The 25,559-nt window shown below is 43.8% G+C and overlaps 1 protein-coding gene across 2 annotated transcripts in view; it reads left to right on the plus strand.

Annotated features, from left to right (window-relative positions):
• The first annotated feature begins 218 nt into the window (after nt 1-218).
• Nucleotides 219-25,559, plus strand: part of CLK3 (CDC like kinase 3) — a 48,661-nt gene continuing 23,320 nt past the window's right edge. The window contains exons 1-9 of one of the 2 annotated variants that reach the window (XM_068272568.1): nt 219-345; nt 9,518-9,571; nt 12,455-12,630; nt 13,967-14,182; nt 15,852-15,921; nt 16,009-16,012; nt 21,707-21,773; nt 21,858-21,974; nt 24,600-24,766. In XM_068272568.1, coding sequence (XP_068128669.1) covers nt 292-345; nt 9,518-9,571; nt 12,455-12,630; nt 13,967-14,182; nt 15,852-15,921; nt 16,009-16,012; nt 21,707-21,773; nt 21,858-21,974; nt 24,600-24,766 — 925 coding nt within the window. In that variant the 5' untranslated portion in view covers nt 219-291. Of the gene's footprint in view, nt 346-9,517; nt 9,572-12,454; nt 12,631-13,966; nt 14,183-15,851; nt 15,922-16,008; nt 16,013-21,706; nt 21,774-21,857; nt 21,975-24,599; nt 24,767-25,559 lie in introns of those variants that run through there. The other variant, XM_068272567.1, reaches the window with a different exon arrangement.

The following is a 25,559-nucleotide window of genomic DNA, read 5'->3' on the forward strand; positions in this document are numbered from 1 at the left end:
CGCACCGCCTTCGAATGCTACACGCCTAGTTTGCCTTGTACGGTACAAGTGACTCAATCCTCCTTTCCCGCCATCAGTCCCGTATACTTTCCTGGCACCAAAACACACGTCACGTGACCTTCCCCATTACTAGAGTGTATTCCGATACAGCCAATCAACCATGCACATTTACACCGAGGCTCGGGACGCATTCTGCGAAAGGAAGGAAATAGGCGGAGCCTTTGTGTAGTGATGTCACGGGATGCCTGGTCTGGCTGCTGCGGGCGTTTGGGGTGAGCGTGCGAGAGGGTGATGCCTGCGGGCAGCTCTGCTGCTGGGAGCTTGGCTGGCGGATGGTGGTTTGGCGTAAGGAGTTCCGCTATAAGACCTGCTTGTCTTGACACTGTGTGCCCGTCTATAGTGAGTAGTATGTATGAGGAGGTGATGCCAGCAGCCCCTCATGGCCAGTCCTGTCTCTGCATGTGTGGGACTTTGCTGCTTCCTTTTCTTCTTCTTTTTGTGATTCATTTTACTTTCATACTCCTGTTGGAGTCCAGCCGTAGAGCCAGTAGGCAGCAGAGGGGGCTGCATCCTACACTTGTAAACAGTTTTCAGAGCTCCTCCTCTTCTGCTGTGCTGGGTCTTACGTTGCAGGCTACGGTTATTTTTACTATTGTGACTCGGGTTCTAGTGGCAGTTTGTTTTTGAAATACGAACCAAGTCGTAAAACAATAACTCAGTTTTAATCTGTGCAAAAACAAATGTACAGTTTCCCAAACATTCTTGCCCTTGTTCTTCCATCCTGGTAAATGGAGCATATTTAAAGGGAACCTGAAGTGAGTAAAATTATTTAAATTAAACACATGAGGTAACTTAAAATGAACATTACGTAGTTGCCTTGCCATCAGTTCCTCTCAGAAACTCCTCATTTTCTTCTGACATTGATCCCTCAGTTGCTGTCAGTTATATATCAGTTAATGTCAGTTACAGCTGAGAGGACAACTGATGTGCCAGGTAATGTCCATGTTTCCCTATGGCTGAAGTGGACTATGTTAGTTTAACAGTGTGCTGACCAGAAAGCTGTTATGGGGTAATAGCCATTTTCAAAATGGAGGACGGAGAATTTAATTGTCCACAGTGGACAAACAGGATGCAGGACAGGAGAAAGAGATTGAGTAGACTACACTGGAGGTAAGTATGACTTCTGTATGTTTATTTTTACTTTTAATTTTCTGTACAGGTTTTCTTTAAGGGAAAATCAAGTTCCATATACAGTACTCTTTTATTTTAATGTTCTGGTTCGGTCAGCTTTAAATTTTACAATTCTGTCAGTTTTAGCTGGACTCACAATCTCTCTGTTTAGGGGTGCATAAAATTTGGGTGCCAAGAATCAACCATACAATGCTAATTTCTAGTGTCACTTTTGTACTTACTTCCACTTTGGTTACATGTAACACAATTCCTTTAGTTGTTTTATCTCCCAGTAGTTTAACCCCTTCCTGAGCTCAGTAAGATGCATGCAAATGCTAGACTGGTAGTTGGAAATGAATGGTTAATGATGGACTAGCTAAAAATCATTTAAAAAATAAAATAAAAACAAACTCCCAATGACAGTAAAGGATAATGATGATTGTCCATGTAGACTGATCTGTCCTGATGGATTGGTTTGGGCAATAGTCGGTGTCAGTGGCAGATTTGACCAAGAGAGATATCTTTGATTGAATCTGATCAGAAATCTGGTGTAATATACATTGCTGTGGAGTCGGGCAATTTTGGGTGCCTGGAGTCGGAGTCGGGAAAAAATGCACCGACTCCTAATGAATTTGTAACTGTAATTAAAATAGAAAATATGATAAAATGCTCTTTCTCAGATAAGTCATTAAAAATAATGTGTATATATACAGTATACAGTAATAGCTGTGTTTAGTCCACAAAAATGAAATAAACCAATCAAAATTAGTTACTTGTGCTGCTTCAATAAAGCAGTCCCTGTATTTTTAAGGTCAGATATACATATCTGATTGTGACTGTATATATGATGTGTACACAGGAATCTCTTATATATATACTAAATAACATCTATGCTGTAAGAATAAAGCCTGATGTGTAGCTGTGTCACTAATAGAGATGGTCAATGAGATGGAAATAATTCTGCATTGATGCTGATTTATGCAAATGTATGCACTCCCTTTGCTGATGAAATCAAATAATTTGATATGTTGTTAAAATTTGGTTTAGTGACTGCAAATTAAAGGGTACCTGAGATGGATGAAAAGTAAAGTTTTATACATACCTGGGGCTTCCTCCAGCCCCCTTCAGGCTAATCAGTCCCTCGCTGTCCACCACCACCCGGATCTTCTGCTATGAGTCCTGGTAATTCAGCCAGTCAGCGCTGACCGGCCGCATGCCACTCCCACAGCCAGGAACATTCTGCACCTGCGCAATAGTGCTGCACAGGTGTAGTATGCTCCTGGCGGTGGAGTGTGTGCATGCGCACTACTCCGGACTGGCTCAAGTACCTGGACTTATAGCAGAAGATCCAGGTGGCGGAGGAGGACAGCGAGGGACTGATTAGCCTGAAGGGGGCTGGAGGAAGCCCCAGGTATGTATAAAACTTTAATTTCATCTGTCTCAGGTTTACTTTGTTACACAGTAGTACTATACTCTACATATGCACTCCCCACAGAGCTGCAGGGAATCCTCTGAGAATGTTGTGCACTTTGAACACAGAGGTGTTGTCTGTTTACAATCTCCTTATTCCCTTGCAGAGTACTTGCACATCATTCTTACATGTTCCCACACTTACATTGCCTAGGGCCTGATAGATTTTCTTTGTTCCGGTTTGTACCTTTTACAAGTACTCTTACCAAGGACTAGTTTTAGTCTAAAGGGAATAAATATAGTAGTCTACATATCCTTCTCACTTCAGTTGTCTTGTAAAATTCCTAAGCGTTGGCAATTAAGAGACGAATTTCACGTTACATACTTTTAATCAACAAAATTGTAATATGCAAATTAGAGGAGTCGAGGAGTCTGAGTCGGTGGAATCCTAAACTGAGGAGTCGGTGGATTTTTGGACCGACTCCACAGCCCTGGTAATATATATGGAACTTAGAGCTAATTTTTGGGGAGAAGCTAGCCTACCCAGCAGCACGTTTTTAATTTGCATGAGGAAGCTATGCAGATAATAGCTTAGACCTTATTTTAACCCTTTGCCTGCCTAACCCTTTGCCTGCCAAGCACGTACCTAGTACGTTCTGGCAGGCAAAGGCTCCTACTGCCTAAACCGTAACAAGTACGGTTTTGGGATTTTTTTTTCCCCTGGGAGACGTGGGGAGGGGGGCCAACATCATTCCACCCTCCCTCTCCATGGGCTCTCCTCCTGTGACCGCCCCCCCTGCAGAGCTGGAGCCAGTGGTGCAGTGTGTCCCTGCTCCATGTGGTGTTCTGCCCGGCAGCCAACTCCTCCCCTCTACTTCCTGTTTCCATATATGACGCGTGATTACTACGCATCATACAGAGATAGGGCGGCCAGAGAGGAGCCTGCTACTTGAGGGGACCACGTGTGGAGCGAGCAATGGGGTGAGTTAATTAAACACCGCACTGCTGCTCCAGCTCTGCAGGGGGGCACAGGAGGGGGGCCCATGGAGAGGGAGGGAGGAGGATGTTGGCCCCCTCGCCCAGTGTCGCCTATAGTGGTGGCACCTATATCTGGCTACCTGTACTGGTGGCACCTATATCTGGCTACCTGTACTGGTGGCACCTATATCTGGCTACCTTTATAGGCTATACCTGGCTACCTATACCGGCTGCACCTATACTTGGTTACCTGTACTGGGGGCATCTATCTATTCCTAGCTACCTATGTTGGCTACACCTATTCCAGGCTATCTGTACTGGTGGCACCTATTCCAGGCTATCTGTACTGGTGGCACCTATTCCAGGCTACCTATACTGGCAGCACCTACATCTGGCTACCTGTACTGGTGGCACCTATACCTGGCTACCTATATATATTTTATACTGTTGGATTCAGCAGAATCAGGGCTTTTACAAACTGTAACATTTTTGTTAGTAAATATAATTCTTCTTTGAAAAAAAAACACAACAGAAAAATATTTAACTTTTTTTTTTTTTTAAAGACACTGAAGCGAGAATAAATCTCGCTTCAGTGCTTATATTCAGCAGGGGCATCCCTTACCCCCCCCCCCCAAACCCCCCATGCAAAATCTACGCCAAACTTGGTCGTAGATGGAGATGGCGCACAAGCACGGCACCCCAGTCGAGTTCAGAGATGCAAAGAATGCCCTGAATCGTGAACTGCGCGTTGCAAAGAGGGCCTACTCTGACAAGCTGGGTCACTTCCTCCAGTCAAACAACCCACGCGAGGTGTGGAAAGGCCTCAGAGCAGTTACGAACTTCAAACCACCCCCCCAGCATGCAACCCCCAGCACCTCACTGGCTGAGGATCTAAACAAGTTCTACTGTCGTTTCGAACACCATCCCAAGCAGCTTGCTAACCCTACACCCTCGACAAAGCCCTCACTGAAGGCCCAAGTTGACCTAGGGCCGGTAGCGGTCCGGGAAGCAGACGTTCTACAGCACCTCCGCAAACTCAACGGCAGGAAAGCAGCTGGCCCGGATGACGTGTCACCAACTTGCCTGAGAACCTGCGCAGACCAGCTGGCCCCCACGCTCACCTCCCTTTTTAATAGGTCCTTGGCTGAAGGCAGGGTCCCCTCCTGTCTCAAAAGGTCCACAATCATACCGGTCCCAAAAAAGCCAGGTAACACAGAACACAACAACTTCAGACCTGTGGCCCTCACCCCCATAGTCATTAAGATCCTTGAACGTCTGGTCCTTGCCCACCTGAAGTGCCTCGCCAGCCCCCTCCTCGATCCACATCAGTTTGCATACAGGGCAAACAGGTCCGTGGATGACGCCATCAATCTCAGTCTGGCGTTCATCACGGAACACCTTGAAAGACCAAACTCCTACGTTAGGATTCTGTTTTTGGACTTTAGCTCTGCATTTAATACAATATGTCCAAACATATTAATCGACAACCTGGCACATCTTGGAGCCGACCCCACACTCTGCGCGTGGGTAAAGGACTTCCTCTAAAACAGGACGCAACGGGTGAAGCTCGGTAACTGCTTCTCCAGTGTGAGCACCACCAACACAGGTGCTCCGCAGGGGTGTGTTCTGTCCCCTCTCCTGTTCTCATTGTACACCGACTGCATCTTCTCCGCCGACTCCGTAAAGGTCATTAAGTTTGCGGACAATACCACTATCATTGGGCTCATCGGCGAGGCGGGTGAACACGAGTATCGCAGCGAGATAGAGAGAATCCGCAGATGGTGCGAGGTCAACAAACTTATCCTTAACGCAGCCAAAACAGTGGAACTGATCTTGGACTTCAGGAGACCCCCCCCCCCCCCCCCACACACACACACACAACAACCAATCTTCATCAATGAGATTGAAGTGTCCAGGGTCTCTAGTGTTAGGTTCCTGGTAACAACCCTAACGAGCGACCTAAGGTGGGCGCAGAATACCACCGAAATCCAGAAGAAGGCTCAGCAGAGGCTATTCTTCCTGCACCAACTGAAAAAATTTGGTATACCTCAGGAGCTGCTGTCCAGCTTCTACACTGCCACTATTGAAGCTACCCTCTGCTCCGCCATTATTGTGTGGTACGCAAGAGCAACCGCCAGTGATAAGTATAAGCTTCAAAGAGTTATCAGCTCGGCAGAAAGGACCATTGGCTCTCCTCTGCCACCTCTAGACCTCCTCTACACCACTAGAATGAAAACAAGGGCTAACAGGATCTCCCAGGACCCGTCCCACCCAGGCTGCCGCTTCTTTGAGCTCCTCCCATCGGGCCGACGCTACAGGACCATCCGCCCAAGGACTAACAGGCGTAGAGACACCTTTTTTCCCCAAGCAGCCCTCCTGTTGAACTCCTGTCTCTCGTCGGCACGCTAGCCGCATTCAGGTCAAATTAGCCTGGTCTAGTCACACCTGAGCCCAGGCCAGTAAATAACCCAGCTGTCACTTCCGTCAGAATCTACTCAAGCGTTGAATGAAGTGACTTTGTCCCTTGAGCAGCGCAATATCCAAACCCGGAGGACTCTTGCAAGAGCCAACCGCACTTTGTACTGCACCGACTCTAAAACTGGAGTTACTTGCCTGCCTTGCTTGTATTGTTATTGTCTTATGCCTGTCTTGCTTGTATCATGTTACTGTAGTATTGTTGTCTTATGCCTGTCTTGCTTATATTATGTTACTGTCTATGCCAATCTCTGTCTTTGCTCTGTTGCCGCTGCCATGTGAACCACAACCAATTCTGGGTATGACCTCGGTCGCACTTGGCGAAATAAAAAGATTCTGATTCTGAGCTTTTGCTGCTGTTGAGGCAGGGCTAACGGCTGCAGCCCTGCCTCTCAGCGCCGTCTATCAGCGGCGCATCGCCGCCTCTCCCCCGCCCCTCTCAGCAAAGGAAGACTGAGAGGGGCGGGGGAGAGGCGGAGATACGCGCTGACAGATGCGCGTGAGGCAGGGCCGTGGCGGTTAGCTCTGCCTTTATGCGGAAGAGATCCCCGGGAACAACGGAGGGGATTTGGGAGGTAAGGGACCCCCGTTTAGCCGTGATAGCGGCGTTTTAGCAGGGGCACACATGCCCCTGCTGAATATAAGCTCTGAAGCGAGATTTGTTCTCGCTTCAGAGTCTCTTTAACATAATTTCTGTTAAGGCCCATACACACGTCTGATTTTTTTTTTTTTTTTTTTTTTTTTAAACGACGGGTCATTTGGACGTCAAATCAGGCGTGTGTACAGTCCGTCGTTCGGCTGATAAGACTGGTCTTGAGCGATCCGCCTTCGTTCACTACTATTGTTTTCATAGAATTGACCTTACTGTTCGCTTTACTCTTATGCAGTCTTGGAAATCTATTGCCTCGGCCATGTATTACAGAATATGGAGGGGTTTTCTGCTGCTTCAAAGTGAATAAAGGGGAAAAAATTGATCCCCCATATAATAAGATCTATATAATGGAGCATCATGGAAGTACTATATATATTTTTATTGATTACCCTTTCAGTTCTGAAACACTAAGTTAAAGATTTTTAAAGGTAGTAAAATGCAAGTATATTTCTATTATGAGTAGAATTCCTCTTTGGAATGTAAAAATGTTTTTTGGAAGGGCTTAGAACCCCCTCTTCACAAAAGGCTGTATAATTTTGAGATAAAGCTACATGCTCACCTACTGTGGATCTGCTTTATCTCTCTCCCAAGAGATAAAGTACCAACCAATCCCTGCAGGCCGACAGAGCACACACAATGTTGTACATATGCGTCATTGACATGCCAAATTTTTAGCAATCATCGTGCGGCCACTGTAATCACGCCGGGCTGACCACCCAATTCTCAGTCGCCACGGTAGTTATCTTCTGCCACGGCCAAGTTCAGACCAGCGTGGGTGTGGGCTTTAACCACTTCACCACTGAGGGGTTTTACCCATTGAGCACCAGAGCAATTTTCACCTTCCATTCATTCGTCTATAACTTTATCATTACTTATCACAATTAAATGAACTATATCTTGTTTTTTCTGCCACCAATTAGGCTTTCTTTAGGTGGGACATTATGCCAAGAAGTATTTTATTCTAAATATGTTTTAATGCGAAAATAGGAAAAATGTGGGAAAAACATTATTTTTCAGTTTTTAGAGGATAGTAAAAGTGTAGTAACCTTCCATGAAAGTTTAGGGTCCTTGAAGGGGCCATAAGCGTTCCAAGTCTACATTTGCTAGATACATTCAACAAGCTATCGACATGAAACTTTAGATAAAAACCCAGTTCACCCTGCATGCCCAATGAAGGCACTCACAGCACCTGTGCACTTCTTTCTTTCTTTTTTTCTTTTTTTCTTTCTTTTTTTTCTTTCTTTCTTTTTTTTTTCTTTCTTTCTTTTTTTTTCTTTCTTTCTTTTTTTTTCTTTCTTTCTTTTTTTTTCTTTCTTTTTTTTCTTTCTTTCTTTCTTTTTTTTCTTTCTTTCTTTCTTTTTTTTTTTCTTTTTTTTTTCTTTCTTTTTTTTTTCTTTTTTTTTTTCTTTCTTTTTTTTTTCTTTTTTTTTTTCTTTCTTTCTTTCTTTCTTTCTTTCTTTCTTTTTTTTTTTTTTTTTTCTTTCTCTCTTTCTTTCTTTCTTTCTTTCTTTCTTTTTTTCTTTCTTTCTTTCTTTCTTTTTTTCCTTTCTTTCTTTCTTTCTTTCTTTCTTTCTTTCTTTCTTTCTTTCTTTCTTTCTTTCTTTCTTTCTTTCTTTCTTTCTTTCTTTCTTTCTTTCTTTCTTTCTTTCTTTCTTTCTTTCTTTCTTTCTTTCTTTCTTTCTTTCTTTCTTTCTTTCTTTCTTTCATTGGGCATGTGTGGTTTGGAGCTCACACATATACACCTTTTTTTTTTTTTTTTTTTTTTTTTTAAAGGAGAACTGTAGTGAGAGGTGTATATAGAGGCTGTCCACACAATTCCCATAAGGAACTCAACCCTCAGCGGATGCTTATCCAACGATATCCATTTATTAAAGTGTTACACAGGGCACATTGTGCTGGATGTGATATGCTGTGTATACTCGTGTAACACTTTAATAAATGGATATCGTTGGATAAGCATCCGCTGAGGGTTGAGTTCCTTATGGGAATTGTGTGGACTGACTGGATTTTTGGAGGATTGGTGACCCCTCCTGCCATAGGAACTCCCCACAACATTAACCATTGCCTGAAGCCCGCAGACACCCCTGTGCACACTACTGAGGTATATAGAGGCTGCCATATTGATTTCCTTTTAAGCAATACCAGTTACCTGGCAGCCCTGCTGAACTATCTGCCTGCAGAATCACACCAGAATCAAGCATGCAGCTAATCTTGTCAGATCTGACACAAATGTCTAACACCTGATCTGCTGCTTGCTTGTTCAGGGTCGATGGCTAAAAGTATTAGAGGCAGAAGATCAGCAGGATAGCCAGGCAACTGGTGTTGCTTAAAAGGAAATCAATATGGCAGCCTCTGTATAACTTTCACTACAGTTCTCCTTTAAAAACACAAACACAGAAGGATAGGCACAGCCTTGTTGTCCATCATACATAAAAGTATTTTTTTTTCCTCCCTCGATCTCAATAATGCTGTAAACTTATACAGTGATAGAGAAAAGCAAAGGTAAAATAATCCAGGAAACTGTCCATACACTTTAATGTACCGTGGTGACAAGAGATGTTCCATAAAAATTTGAAAATTTTTGAAGTGCCTTTTGTGTTTTGATCTGAACTGCTTTGCACTGATAAATTCAGTTGAAGACTTGTAGTTGTCATAGAAGGGAGACTTTACGGTGTGCAGTGCACGACCCCCTCATTGAGGTTCCCATATAAGGGCACGTGAATGCTTTATAAGAAGTAGCATAGTATTCGGTGTGGAATTGGCTTGTTCACATAGATTAAACACCTCTCTTCTCTCTCTCATTTCCCCCCCCCCCCCCCTCTCCTTGTATAGATACACAGCCTGAAGAATGATTATCAGATATCTTCTCTCTTTGTTGTGAGAACAGTTAAGTATCTTAATTCTGTTTCTTTACTAGTCTTTACTGAAATTATACCAAGCCTAAGAATACATTGGTGCATAATGAGAAATACAAGAACACTATGGAATAAGTGAAGAACAATTCATTTTATTGTGCCTTAAAAGTGGCAACTGTGTACCTCTCGACTGGTTACTTGTCATATCAGTTACCTCTGTATGCAACTTGTATGTTCTTCGTTTATGCAATGCAGACTTGATTATCTCCAGATGTAAACACAACCATTCATAGCTTTCAATTGCAATCTGAGGGCTGGGTGCACACTAAAAACCGCAATTGTTTGCACTTTTTGTCAGTGTATAGCTAGCTGCTTTCAAAACCAGTCCCCAATGGCTGTGCTCCACAATCACTTCACGATTAACTATACCACATATGTTCCTATGTCCAAAGTCAGATGGTGCGCACTATTTTAGACAAACCACGTCCATCAAATCCACTTTCCTTGTATAGTTGCGCTTAATCTTAAGATCCAAACAAAGATGAACCCGCAGACCATAAAATAATGCACCTTAATGAACAGGACTTTGGAGTCTGGAGGCAGGTGATTTTGTACCAAATCCAGAACCCTGGTAAGAATTAGACTAAGGAGTCTGAGCCATTTTGGGTACCTGGAGTTGGAGTCAGTTTTCTAAACTGAGGAGTCGGAGTTGGATGATTTTTGTACCAACTCCACAGCCCTGTTAAAGGGACTCCGAGCAGTGCAGAAACTATGGAAAGATGCATATCATTTTAATGCTCTCTTTCTCCTCTTCGCAATGATATATAAACCACCGCCCTACGCCTTTTAGTTTTCGCTATTTTCGTGATCGATATTGCAGCGGCCGCGACATAGAGAAAACTAAAAGGCGTAGGGCGACGATTTAGGTGTCGCCAGAAAGAGGAGAAAGAAAGCTTTAAATGATATCCATTTTTCCATAGTTGCATTGTATTACACAGGGCGACTTTTTTTTCTGCTGAATGGAGCAGCTGACTTTGAGAAAAAGTCGCCCTGTGTAATACAATAGAACTATGGAAAGGTGGATATCATTTTAAAGCTCTCTTTCTCCTCTTTCTGACACCTAAATCGTCGCCCTACACCTTTTAGTTTTCTCTATTTTCGCGTTCAAAGTCGCGGCTGCGGCAATTTCGATCGCGAAAATAGCGAAAACTAAAAGGCGTAGGGCGGTGGTTTATATATCATTGGAAAGAGGAGAAAGAGAGCTTTAAAATGATATGCATCTTTCCATAGTTTCGGCACTGCTCGGAGTCCCTTTAATGAACTGAAAAAAAAAGTGTGTACTTTTCAACACAAAGAGATTAGTGCCCTTTTATGTGAGTACATTCATCTCTTGGAGCAGTGCATAAAGTCAAGCCTGTCACCACCTGTACCAGGCACTCTTCTCCTCCCCCCCCCCCCCCAATTGTCCCTGCTCACCAACAGCAGTATATAGTGCAGCTTCACATCAGATCAACTCCGCAGTCAAATGCTTCACTCAAAGTAATCACCAGGGTAATGCTTCAGACCTTATCTAGGGAACTCAAACAAGGGCCATCATGTATACAACCGCAAATTTAATTTAAGAACCGTAATGCCCATACATGGAAAATAAACATTAGAAAAGCGTTACTATCACCATCTCTGGGTCGGGTGAATTGCATCACCTTTCCTGGTGCTTGGCGAGTTGACCTTGGCTCTGTCCTACCGGTTTCGTCATCCAATAACTCATCAGGGGCAGTGTTTAGGTAGCGACTTAAGCTTCATTTTCTGATGATTAAGGTAGCAGTTTTTAAATGGTGTTACTGAGTTGCTAGCCTTTGCAATTAGCATATCAGAATCTGATTGGTGGATTTAAATCCATTTGGTTGCTATTTTTTTTTTTTTTAATCAATTTAATGTGTTTTTATATTAATGGAACTTGTTCAAAGTGGTCTACACATCTGATTTATTGCTTACGAATTGGTCAGAAGCTGGCTAAAGAATAAAAAGAACTGGTCTGTTACTCAGTGCTGCAAAGTCCTCTTTTCTGATGAGACCTAATTGTGCTTCTCATTTGGAACAAAGGTCTGGAGAAAGAGGCAGACAATCCAAGATGCTTGAAGTCCAGTGAGAAGTTTCCAGTGTTGATTCTGGGAATCGTGTTATTTATTGGTGTTGATCAATTGTGCGTCATTAAGTCCAGAGTCAATGCAGCTGTCGACCAGGTGATTTTGGAGCACGTCAAGCTTCCTTCTGTAGACGAGCTCTATAAACATGCTGACTTCATTCTCCAGAAGCACTTTGCACCTGCCCACACTCCCAAAAGTACCAAAACCCGGTTCAGTGACCATGGGATTACTGTGCTTGATTGGCAAGCAAACTCCACTTACCTAAACCCCATAGAGAATCTATGGGTCATTGGCAAGATAAAGATGAGGCATGAGACCGAACAATGCAGAAGAGTTGAAGGCCGCTGTTGAAGCATCCTGGTCTTCCATAATGCCTCAGCAGTGCCACAGGGTGATGGCATCTATGCCACGCTGCATTGAGGCAATTGATGCAAAAAGGGGCCCAAACCAAGTACTGAGTACATAGATTTCATATAATATTCTGATATTTTGATTTGGGGGTTTTCATAAATTGTAAACCATAATCAAAATGATAACCAAGGCAAGCTTGAAATATCTCGCTTTGCATGTAACGAGTCTATATCATATATTCATTTAATATTTTTTAAAGAATTTCTGAGGTGACAAAAGAAATGTAGTTTTATTTACCTGGGGCTACAGTAATACATACTCCTCTAGGAAGATTAGGTTCTGAATAGTTTAGGGTCTTTACTAATTTGTGCCTCTTCTATTTGCAGTTTACTAAGTGTAAGCTTCCCTTTTCTTAGATGTATCGCAAAAGGAGTGGCTGGAGTCCTGAAGAGACTCAGGAAAGGAAACGAAGGAGGCGATCTCCAAGCTGGGATCGTGATGAAAGATTTAGGTATAAAGAGCGTTGGAGGTCGCCACGCAGGTCTCCCTCCAGGAGGCACATAGCAGATGTAAATGGAACGCATGCAGAATGGTTAGTAATGCATGCTAAAGTAATTCTAGATTTCATCAAAAAACTGTGTACTGTGTTACGATGATAACCAAGTCTTAACTGGTCTGTTGTCAGTTGTTATAGTTCCTTCAGCTTTCTACTGATCAGGCTGCAAGTCTGTAGTTTTAGTTATAATCGCTAAAGACCTGTAACACTGTATTTATGTAAGGTGCACATAATACAATGCAGAATATGATGCGTGATATGTATAAAACTAGTATGGTAAATGCCGAAGAGTTAGCAATGGTGAGTGTGTTTCATTGCTGCAGGCTGTAGAAAGTGAGTGGAACCAATCAGTAAAAGCATACAGAGAGTGCTGTTCCATATGAGGCGGTATAAGGCGTTATTCTTCATATAAAAAGCGCTAACAGATCATGGAGTATGCCTGTAATCCATGTGGTTAGGAGTGAGAACAATCCTTAATAAAATAACAGGTAAAACCATAGGAAGGTGTGCATTATTTAGGCCATGTGTGCAAAATGCAAAGTTTGTTCACAAGCATGAAAAAAAATAGTCAGTATAAAAATGAACCTAAATGTCAAAGTCGGCAGCAGAATTTTGATGAAAATGGCCAGATCAAATCAAGAGATCTATCAGTGTCATGCATGCGTTCTCTGGTCCCAGCTTTTATCCTGTGGAGGGGGTACTCGAGGGTAGGTAAACTGGCATTTAGGTAAGGTGATCCCAAACATGGAAAGAATCTTGCGCAGGTCAGCTGGAATGCGGTGGGCTCTGTCCATCTCGATATTGCTGTCAGTAGGTACACACAGAAGTTTATGAAATTATACCCTCTAGTGTGGCCATTATGTCTGGGGGTTTAATAGCCTCAGGAACCTCTCATCCTTATATTGTTACGCCTATGGCAATTTTCTTGTTCGTCAGGATTCATGTATATAGCAGAGACTTGATGGGAATGTTCATCTATAGTGGATTGATGTGAATCGTGCCTGTTTTCAATAGCCACCTGGCATTTTACACTTCCACCCATGTGGCTTACCTTCTGCTAAACGTCAGCCATCTCCCTCCTGTATGTGGCCTTTATGCAGCCTACCTATGCTTCCAGGCCTCTCTAGGTCGACGGAGTGTATATACGCGTGGAGATCTACATCCATGTAGGATGATGTGCCATCCAAAGCTGCTAGGGCTGAAGCTGTAGAAGTCACTGCTGTTTTCATGGAGGAGGAGGTTGGGCTCTGTCACTGTGGCGAGTCCCTGGTTGTTGAGAATTTACAAGCCTCCCATAATGTGGAGGAATCGTTTTTCAAATTAGACTACCATGATTTAAAATTTTTATATGTGACTTGCTCTTAATGCGCAGGAGAGATGGTTACTGGAGGAAGTCTTACAAGACGAGGGACACCTCCAGAGATGTCAGTATTACTCGCAGTCCATACTCTCAGAGTGACAAGTACTCTGGATTCTCATACACACTGGGAAAGTCAAGGACTGGAAAACGCCATAATCGAGCCTCTCACAATCACCAGTCTGGGTCTGGCAGCTACTCCTCCTCGGTGAGTATACAGGAAATGGGTGAGTGATCTGAAACCACTGCCTCAGTACTTAAAATGTCTTCGTAGGAAGTAGTTAATACCAATATGCTTCTCTTACGCAAGACTACTATTGGATACCCATTACAGTGGATTTAATATTGCAACTAACATGGCAAACAAGTAGTAAGGCTGTATTGCCCATCTGCTGTAACTGCTCTCTGCTGTCCTTGCTTAAACATGGTCTCCCCTGTGCCTTAGTTCTCCATAGAGGGGTGTTGATGTGTCCTCTTTCACCTGCACAACAATTAAAGTATAAGCCTTCAAAAGAAACCCAAGGTGAGAGACGGATGGAGGCTGACATTTTATTTCCATTTAAACAATACCAGTTGCCTGTCTCTCCTGGGGATCTTTTTGGTCAGTAGTGTCTGAATGACATACCTGAAACAAGAATGAAGCTAATTTTGTCAGATTTTTCTCAGGAACATCTGATCTGCATGCTTGTTCAGGGTCTAACAAGCATGCAGCTCAAAGTATTATGCTAGGTACACATTATGAGATTTTCTGGCAGATTTAGTGTCCGATCGATTATTTCCAACTTGTCCTATCTGATTTCTGACTATTTTCCGTTCACTTCTATCGTAAAGATGATTGGATATGTTGGAAATAATTGATCTGCCAGAAAATCTCATAACCTAGTATTAGAGGCAGAGGATCAGCAGAACAGCCAGGCAATGTGCATTGTTTAAAATAATTGTCAGCCTCTAAATGTCTCTTACTTCGGGTCCCCTTTTAGGGGCACTAACTGGTAAACAAGGCTGTGGCTACAAGGTTTACTGATTACTGTTTAGGTGAAAGTTCCTACTGCTTTCTGTGAGATTTTAGGTGCCCATACACTCGTCAGATTGGCAGCAGACAGATAAGAAATGCATCTGATGATCTATCTGATGCGTTTTTAGAACATTTTTTACCAGTATAGAATTCCAATAGATTTCAGTTTGAAATCTGTTGAAATTCGATCTGATGGCATTTTTTTGCCATCAGATTTCCATTAAGGCCAATGCAAACTGATAAGCAATCTCATCAGATCGACCTAAATTTTCACCCTGCAAGTTCGATGGAAATCCATCGAAATCGATCGAAATCGGCCGTCGATCGGTCGATTGGCCAACCGATTTGCGATCGATTCGATCGATCGATCGACCGCGATCGATCGGTCGGCCAGAAAATCGGCTGAGTGTATGGCTGCTTTAGGCTTCTAAATAGATTAGCTTAATTTGGTAAACTTTACAATCTGCAAAAAACGTATTTAGACCAGAGTTGCATATTCTTGCACTTGTGCACATATGAAGTGTGGCTTTTCGTATTATATATGCTTTGTTAAAGTAATATTATTTGTACTGTCGTCCCAAATAACTGTATACATTATTGTGCAGAGATGCATTTAATGTTAATAAACGTAAGGTTAGTTTAAGTAGATATATATTTTTGGGAAATTCTTTTGACTTCAGATCGGCTTAACTGCTGGGCCGTCTCTAACCTGCACGTCTCCCTTTGCAATATCCCCTATCATTCTATGTTTTTATATGACTGCACATCTGTCAATCCACACCGACCTGGACCTGTGTCTTCTATATGTAACCACCTGCCTGCTATGTAACGGCAATGGACACCTTATGGCTGTGGGGCATGCAGAAGAGCCAGCGAAGTGCTAAGACAGCCAGATATTGAAGATGACAATGAAGGGCACCTGGTGTGCCAGACTGGAGATCGCATCCTGAGAGATGTACTGACTCCTGTTCCGTAAATCTTTATCCCTTTTTACTCTGTCCCAGTTTTTCCCTGTTTCTCTTCCCTATTCTAGTACTCAGAGCGTTGTGATAGGGTGAACCACTTTCATAGCATTTGCTTGAACTATTCCCTTCACTACCATGCAGAGCCTCCTGCAAGGCACCTGTTACTTGTTTTCCCTAGGGGATGAATAACGATCCAGAACTTGGGTAAGGAGAGGGACACCTTTGGCATTACAATTATAGACCCCAAAGTTGCATTGTTTTTAGTAACCCAATTATGTATGAGGGACCCATCAATGATACCATTTTGATTGTACATGCTTACCAAAGCTATGTAGTAAAATGGTAAACTAAGGGAATGTACTTTAAATGAATTATTGAATGACCATTCTACAATGAAAATCGCTGTCGCCATTGCAATGCTATCTTAATTTTCTTCATTTAAACCAATCCTCCTTTTTTTTTTTTTTTTTAATTTTATTTTGCGCCACGATTTTCCAGTTATTGGAAAAGCTAATAGGTGCCAATTGCAAACTCACAAAAATGCAGCATGCAGCGCTTTCGTGAATCACACGGGGAGAAATGCATGTTATTGCAGTGCTCTTGTAATTTGGCATAACATGAGCTCTCCAATAAATGAATCAGAGCGCAGCTGGTGGAAGAGGGCCCTAAGTACTCCCTCAATATTACTGAGAAGGGGTAAGATTGTACGGTACTTGCGTATTATGCCGTCCAGGCAGTTATACACTCTGGAAAAGTACAATGTTTTCTATCCCTTCACCATCAGCAAGTGTATACAGTGTTTCTATCCTTTCAGCTTCAATGGGCTCATTCTGGTAGGGCTCTTTCACATCAGAGCTTGCGTTGGAGAACGCTCAAAGCATACGTTTTGTTGTATACGTTTTAATGCGTTTTGATATGCGTTGCACTGCAGTGAGTGTGCGTTTTTAATCCGTTTTCAATGCGTTACAGCACATAGAAAAACGCAGGTAATTTTTTTTTTCTTTAATTTTCAACTTTCTACATTGTTCCTCTGTTGCATTCTGGGACTGATTGCCTGCGTTAACGGATTAAAAACGCGCATAGTTGTGCGTTTTACATTGACTAACATTGTAACGCATAAGCTAGCGTCGGCCGAAAAACTGCGCCTGGGTGCAGTGTAACGCAATGCACAAAAAGGCTGCGTTACATGTGAAAGCTAAAATGAAAGTCTATGGACTTTCATTTCACCTTGGGTAACGCAAACTTTACCCTTTGCGTTGAAACGCAGAAAATCTGCCCTAATGTGAAAGAGCCTGTAGCGTTTAGTAAGTCAGTACCTCATGGAATTGGGTTTACCTCCATGAGGGAAATCAACTTTTGAATTCTGGTAGTTTAACCTCCCTGGCGGTCTATTAAGATCGCCAGGGCGGCTGCGGGAGGTTTTTTTTTTTTTTTTTTTAATTAAAAAAAACTGTTTCATGCAGCCAACTGAAAGTTGGCTGCATGAAAGCCCACTAGAGGGCGCTCCGGAGGCGTTTCTTCCGATCGCCTCCGGCGCCCAGAATAAACAAGGAAGGCCGCAATGAGCAGCCTTCCTTGTTTTGCTTACATCGTCGCCATAGCGACGAGCGGAGTGACGTCATGGACGTCAGCCGACGTCCTGACGTCAGCCGCCTCCGATCCAGCCCTTAGCGCTGACCGGAACTTTTGTTCCGGCTGCGCAGGGCTCGGGCGGCTGGGGGGACCCTCTTTCGCCGCTGCTCGCGGCGAATCGCCGCCAGAGCTGGCGGCGATCAGGCAGCACACGCGGCTCGGCAAAGTGCCGGCTGCGTGTGCTGCTTTTTATTTCTCTCAATCGGCCCAGCTAGGGCCTGAGCGGCGACCTCCGGCGGTGATGGACGTGTATAGTCGTCCATACCGCTGAGGAGGTTAAGTATAAAGTTTTTTTACCTCATGTAATTCTTGTGATTTTCTGCTAAAATGTGTGGTATTTAGTAGTGAAATACCTCACACTTGAATTCTGAAGTGAAATAAGGTGCGTGTTTGCATGTCTTTACCTCACATAATTAGACCTACCTCTACCACATGATAAATGCAGTGTTGTGACAGAATTGTGATATCAGTCACATAACATGGAGCCTTTTCAGCTTGTTCTGTGTTCAGGCCCCCATATTTGCTGAAATAAGTAAAAGTGTCTGACCAACCAATTCCCCCCCCCCCCCCGCTTACATTTTGTTAAAAAAAAAAAAAAGTGCTCCACACCCTGTACAATCCTACATCTGCCGCGCCGCCTCCCCAACCTCTGGTTGGAAAAAAAAAAGTAAGAATGCTCCAACCCACAGCCTCTATTTTGAAAAAAGTTAAGTAAAACTGCGGCAAAACACCTATTTATTTATTCCCTTTTTCTTTTCTCCCCCCCCCCCCTCCTCTGGTTAAAAGCGCTCTGAGCCCCCCCCCCCCCAGCAACCTCTAAAAGTAAAAGTGCTGTAAACCCCCCCCCCCCCCCTTCCAGACCCCCAGCTTCTAAATGTAAACCTCGTTTTACCTCCTGTTCGGAAATGGAGAAAAATCTTTAAGAATTAATAAGAGGAGGAAAATGCCTCATGAGGTATTTTACCTACAAAAAAATATTTACCTTACATAGCTACCAGAATTGAGCCCATTGTCTCAGATTACAGCCTGAATCTCTTTCAAAGTAGGTGCTGTGGCTATTAGGTGCAGAATGAACACATTTACTGACATAATAAATTACAGTACATAACTAGAAACGCAGGAAAAAAAATTGTTTAGTAAAATTAGTAACTCTTAACCCTTCACCTCCACCATCCTTCACGCTTAACCTTAACTCCTAACCTCCTTAGCCCTAACCCTTAAAGGGACGCTTAAGCCAGAAAAAATTTTTTTTACTCACCTGGGCTTCTACCAGCCCCTGCAGCAGTCCTGTGCCCTCGCAGCCACTCGCTAATGCTCTGGTCCCCATCTGCAGCTAGATTAGTTTTTACCGACAGGACTGGCCACGCGTAGCTTTCTCCGCATTCCCGACTGTAATTGGCGGATTTTTGTACGCGTTGCGATCCGCAATAGCACTAATTGCAGTCGGGAATGCGGTGGAAGCTACGCGTGGCCAGTCTTGTGCGGCAAAAACGAAACTAGCTGGCAGCGGGTGACCAGAGGATTAGTGAGTGGCTGCGAGGGCACAGGGCTGCTGCAGGGGGCTGGTATGAAGCCCCAGGTGAGTAAAACTTTTTTTTTTTCTGGCTTAAGCCGCCCCTCCCTCCTTTAAAGAGAATCTGTATTGTTAAAATCGCACAAAAGTAAACATACCAGTGCGTTATGGGACATCTCCTATTACCCTCTGTCACAATTTCGCCGATCCCCGCCGCATTAAAAGTGGTTAAAAACAGTTTTAAAAAGTTTGTTTATAAACAAACAAAATGGCCACCAAAACAGGAAGTAGGTTGATGTACAGTATGTCCACACATAGAAAATACATCCATACACAAGCAGGCTGTATACAGCATTCCTTTTGAATCTCAAGAGATCATTTGTGTGTTTCTTTCCCCCCTGAGGGGGAGTGCATAGCAGAACCACAACACTGAAGAACTTGGCAGCCTTCCAGACACAGGCTGACAAGTCTGACAAGGGAAAGATACATTGATTTATTACAGAGACTGTGATAGTACAAAGTGCTGCAGTAAGCCAGAACACATTAGAATAGCTTTTGAACTTGTAGGATGATAAAAAACAGGATGCAATTTTTGTTACGGAGTCTCTTTAACCCCTAACCTCCCTCTACTTAAATCCTAGCTTTAACCCTGCCCCCCTTCATAACTCTTACCTTGGGGGGGGGGGGGGGGGGAAGCTAGGGTTAAGGCTAGGAGTTAAAGTGAACCTACAGACTAAAATCTACTCAGCAGAACTGAAAAGGCTTGGTGTTTCTTTAACAGGTTTCACAGCATCAGAACTTTGTTTTCTTACCAAAGCATCATTTTTAGCTAAGCTCCACCCATAAAAGGAAAAAAGCCCTGGCTTTTTTCCCCTGATGCTGTGCAGAGCATGATGGGATTTCCTATGTTCACGTTGCCTAGCAACTGGGAGAGGTGCTCAGGACACAGGACAGTTGGAACTGTGTCTCATGCTCCCTGTCACCTCCTTTCAATCAAAAAGATGGCTGCCATCATGAAATCAAACATTTGCCTGTTCTTTTAAAACAGGGTGGGTAAGAGATTATATTACCTATCTATTATATTAACATAACGTAACTTGATGACAGTATATTTGTTTAGGCTGGAGTTCCTCTTTAAGTAGGGTGGGATTAAGGGTTTCGGGTTAAGGTTAGGCATTGGGGGGGCAAGGTGGTTATGGTTAGTTAAGAAGGGGGAGGTTAAGGGTTAGGGGTTAAGCGGGGGGGGGGGGGGGATCGTGAACCCTTTACCTCCCCCTCAACTCCTAACCTTAAGGTTTGTGGTTAAGGAGGGGGAGGTTAATGGTTAAGGATATGGTTGAGGGGGAGGTGAAGGGTTGGGGGTTAAGGTTAGGTTTTAAGGGGGGAGGTTAAAGTGGATCCGAGATGAACTTTTACTCCTTGAATAATCGTTGTCCCTAACATATAGTTTATAGGGCATTCTTCAAGCCAAATACTTGTTTTGTTTTAATACCCTAATTTCCTATAAATTAAACAAGGCCACACCCACAGCTTCTCCAGAGTGCCTTGGCGCTTGCAAGGGATTGTGGGATTTCAGTCTGGGCAGGTGAAAAAGGTGTTACTAGCTATAGATTTCAGAGGCAGAGTTTTCACAATCTGAGAGCTGCAGTGCAGATACAGATCAGTTGCCTGTGTAATGGAGGAGATAAGAGTGGAGTTTTCACAGAATATGCAGATTAGCATGCCTAGTACAGATAAGCTTGCCTGTGTTTGTAATTGTGTAATAGTGACAAGCAGAAACATGTCTGCTCCCATTGTATCACAGGAAAAATATTAATATACTGTTGAAGCTGTTTGAAGATAGATTTGCTGTGTAAACTATCTAAACTTTAGATAAGATATATAGACAAGTCACTTGTTATAGTTAGTTTTTCATCTCGGATCCGCTTTAAGGTTGAGGGAAGGGTGGAGGTAGGGGGGGGGGGGGGGAGTTAGGGGTTAAGGTTAGGAGTTAAGTAGGGGGAAGGTGAATTCTTGAGGGGGGGGGGGGTTAAGGATCACTAATTTTACTAAACAATTTGTTGTTCCTGTTACTTTAGTTATGTACTGTAATTTTATTATGTAAGTAAATGTGTTCATTCTGTCATTCAATCAGCATCTGCATTGAAAGAGATTTCAGGCTGTAATCTGAGACACCAATGCTGAGAGGATTGAAACCTTGCATACACTTGCTGATGCTGAAGGGATTGTGACATTGTATACCCTTGCTGATGCTAAAGGGATTGAAACACTGTATACACTTTTCCTGAGTGTGTAACTGCCTGGACTGAATAATATACAGGTACATATTGTACAATCAAGACTATAATTAATGGGCATCTTTATTGTAACAAGGAGTAACACCCTCATCGCCTTACACAGAGCAGTCTTTCTTTTTCAAGATATATGTTCTGTATCCCATGGGGTATTTTATCATGCATCTTATTTCCTGAGCTTTTTATTGATATGCCCGGTGTACCTTTTTATTACTAACTAGATTCCCAAAGTAGTGGGCTCTGGAAATCTGCCTAGAAGTGAAGGGGGGCTTTGTTCTGCTACAGCAATAGTTTTCACTTGGTTTCCTAAACCCCAGATTGTATTTTATTTTCCAGATGAAATTCTGGGAGATCTGGGAGAGGGAACATTTGGTAAAGTGGTAGAGTGCCTGGACCATGACAGGTTTGTACAGATATACCTCATAGGCTCTTCATTGCTTATTGTTGTCTTTTTAGTAATTCCACTAAATGTGTTTGTTGTTCACAGAAGCAAAACTCAAGTTGCTCTGAAAATAATACGAAATGTGAAAAAATACAGGGAGGCTGCCTTGCTGGAGATTAATGTCCTAAGGAAGATCAGAGAGCGAGATCAGGAGAATAAATAGTAAGAAGTTACTGCTTAATTAGTGAAATCTGCTGCTAAGACCCATCTCCTAAAATGTAGATTTACACTTAAAGGGATACTGTAGGGGGGTCAGGGAAAATTAGTTGAACTTACCCGGGGCTTCTAACGGTCCCCCGCAGACATCCTGTGTTGGCGCAGCCACTCACCGATGCTCCGGCCCCGCCTCCGGTTCACTTCTGGAATTTCAGACTTTAAAGTCTGAAAACCACTGCGCCTGCGTTGCCGTGTCCTTGATCCGCTGATGTCATCAAGAGCGCACAGCGCAGGCCCAGTATGGTCTGTGCGCAGTACACTCCTGGTGACATCAGCAGGAGCGAGGACACGGGCGTGCAGGCGCAGTGGTTTTCTGACTTTAAAGTCAGAAATTCCAGAAGTGAACTGGAGGCGGGGCCGGAGCAATCAGTGAGTGGCTGCGCCAACACAGGATTGTCTGCGGGGGACCATTAGAAGCCCCGGGTAAGTTCAGCTCATTTTTCCCCGACCCCACCCCCCCCCCCCCCCCCTACAGTATCCCTTTAACTGTAGTGTCTGTGAGTCTGACTGTAAGCTGTACTACTATGTGAGGTAAAAAGGAATATGGAGATTGCTTTATGTATTTCTTTAAACAATACAGTTTGCCTGGCTGTCCTGCTGATCCTCTGCCTTTAATACTTTTATCAATAGACTGAACAAGCATGCAAATCAGATGTGTCTGATTGGGTTACTCACATGCTTGTTTCAGGTGTTTGATTCAGATACTACTGCAGCCAGAAGGATCACAGGACTGCCAGGAAACTGATATTTTCTAAAGTGTGTTTTTACTGTAGCGCTGTGTAAATCCCAGAGATAGTTCTCTTCAATATTTCCCAGCTATAGAGGTCCACAGTCCCCTTGGTTGCGAGACAACTTCACCTGTATCAGCACTCCAGTGCATAAAACAGAAGAAAGGGGAGGGATCCTCTCAGTGTGCTTATCCACAAGACTTTAACAGAATCAATAGGCATACACGTATAAAATGTACAGGGTCCTAATCCAGCTAGGACCCCCCTCGGCTGTGTTGGCTTCCCACCCTTGTGGTACTCAGAACCCAGATGTACTGCGATCACACTGCCCACTGTCGTCCCGACTAGTTTCGGCTGTCAACAAGTGAGGATGCAGAGGCAGGCCGGAGCATGTGGCTGGCTTCTGCTGGAGGAGAGGCAGGCAGGCTTCTTCTGGAGGCTCCACGCCAACTACAGCTAAAACAAGTTCAGGAAATGGAACTACTAGGAGTAGGGAGTAGGAGTAGCCCTGGGTAAGTAGCCCTTATTTTCATGCAAATTGCCTGATAACTCCTTTTTTAAAGAAAATTTGTAATTAAAAGTTCCCCTGGGGAGTATTCACCTCAGGTGGGGGAAGCCTCCGGATCCTATCGAGGATTCCCCCGTCGTCCTGTGTCCCACGGCGGCAGCAATAAAGCTCCACAAGTGACGGGAATGTAAATATTAACCTTCCCGGCTCCCGCGCAGTATCGGCTCTCTGCTTGGAGATGGGCGGAAATAGCTGATCTCTGTTGGTCCGCTCTACTGCACAGGCGCATAGTAGAGCTGACCCGAAAGAGGCTATTTCCAAGGGGAGAGCTGCAATAGCTCCCCCGCTGGAGCCAGAAAAGGTAAATCTTGAACACCCGGACAAATTGTCGGCGGTGTTACATGGGCTGCAGTGAGACCGCCGTGGGACACAGGACAGGGAAGCCTCAATAGGATCCAGAGGCTTCCCCCTACTGAGGTGAGTACCCCCCACGGGAACTTTTTTTTTTTTTTTTTTTTTTCATGAGTCTCTGTTTTAACTTACCTGGGGCTTCTACCAGCCCCTGCAGACATCTGTGCCCGCGCCATCACTCAAAGATCCTCCGGTCCCCCACAGCGGCTAAGGTTCGTTTTCCACCAACTGGCCAGTCGATGGCCACTGCACCTGCGCAGCCCTGGCTGTGCACGTCTTCGATCGCTCTGAAATCTTGTACTGCACCACTACAGGATGCTCCTAGCGACGGGAGCGTGATCGAGGACATGCATGGCCAGGGCTGCGCAGAGGCCATCGACTGGCCAGTTGGCAGAAAATGAAAATTAGCCGCTGCAGGGGACCAGAGGATCGTTGCGTGAAGGCTTGGGGACAGGACGGCTGCAGGGGCTGGTAAAAGCCCCAGGTAAGTGAAACTTTTTTGGTTTAGATTTCCGTTAATATTACGTTAGGGATGTGAAGGCTGCCACATTTATTTCATTTCGAACAATTACTTTTGCTGAGCTGTTCAGTCCAGTAGTTTAGCTAGCAAAGTGAACCTTACTGTTGTGTGAGTGATGGAACTAGTTCTAATTGTATTCAGCTTGAAAAATGGACCAATGAAATCTGACCATCTCTAGGAAATTTATTTTTCTACTACAAACTTTGTTTACAGGAACTGTCCCTCACAGTTGCAACAGTGCAGACTGTGTTTTCAATAATTAGAAAATGTAATTATACTTTGGGAGTATTACCAAACCACTTTCTCTCCTATTGAATGCTTTGCCACAACAGACCTGTACATTACTGTAGTCTATTGTCCATATATAGCTTCTTATAGTAACCCATGTGTCTCTTCTTCCTCAGCATGTGCGTGCTAATGTGGGATTGGTTTGAATACCATGGACATATGTGCATTGTATTTGAATTGCTGGGGAAAAGCACATTTGATTTTCAGAAAGAGAACAATTTTCTGCCATATCCACTTAGCCAGATTAGGCACATCGCCTTCCAGCTTTGCCATGCAGTGAAGTGTGAGTTTGCTAATTACTTGTTATGATGACCGCTTATTTACTTATGTTGTATAGTTTTTGTATCCAAATAAAGCGTTGTTGAAACTTTTCATGATAATATCTTAATTTTATATCTGCAACTACGAGTCTCTCAGATTCTTCTAAATACAACATATAGCAGACAGTCTGTTAGAAAACAGAATCCATTACGATGTGTAGATGTGAACATGCCCTTTGAGTTTTGTGGGCTAATGTGTTGCTGCGTAACGCAAAATGTGTGGTGTGAATGATGCCTAAAGGTGCGTAAACACGTGCTGCTGAAAATTTGCTTTGCCCAGCAAAAACACTGGCAGACTGCAGGATGTTAAATGATCCATAGCAAGCATTGCCACTTTCCTTCCCTGAACTCTTAAGGTGCACACACACCTTAAGGGCTGGAACCCACAGGAGCGCTTTTGGCAGCGTTTTGGCAGCACTGCGATACGCTAGCAGTTTGCCAAAACGCTGGGCTAATGTTAATGGATGGGGCAACTTCCACAGGAGCGTTTGCGTTTCTCAGAAACGCAAACGCAGGACAGGCAGCATTTTGGGAGCGTTAGCGCTTCAATGTAAAGTATTGAACCGCTAGCGGAAACGCTCAGCAAAACCTAAACTGAGCGGTTTTGCTAGCGTTTTGCGGTTCAGCACACTGTAACAAAATGAAAAATAATTCACAGGACCAATCAGGATAAAAACGCAAAACGCTAGGCACCCGCTGGGGAAAAAAATACAATGTTGCAAAACACGACCAAAAACGCGCATGAATCCGCTTGCA

Source organism: Hyperolius riggenbachi, chromosome 3, assembly GCF_040937935.1.
Source record: "Hyperolius riggenbachi isolate aHypRig1 chromosome 3, aHypRig1.pri, whole genome shotgun sequence".
NCBI classification, from domain to species: domain Eukaryota; kingdom Metazoa; phylum Chordata; class Amphibia; order Anura; family Hyperoliidae; genus Hyperolius; species Hyperolius riggenbachi.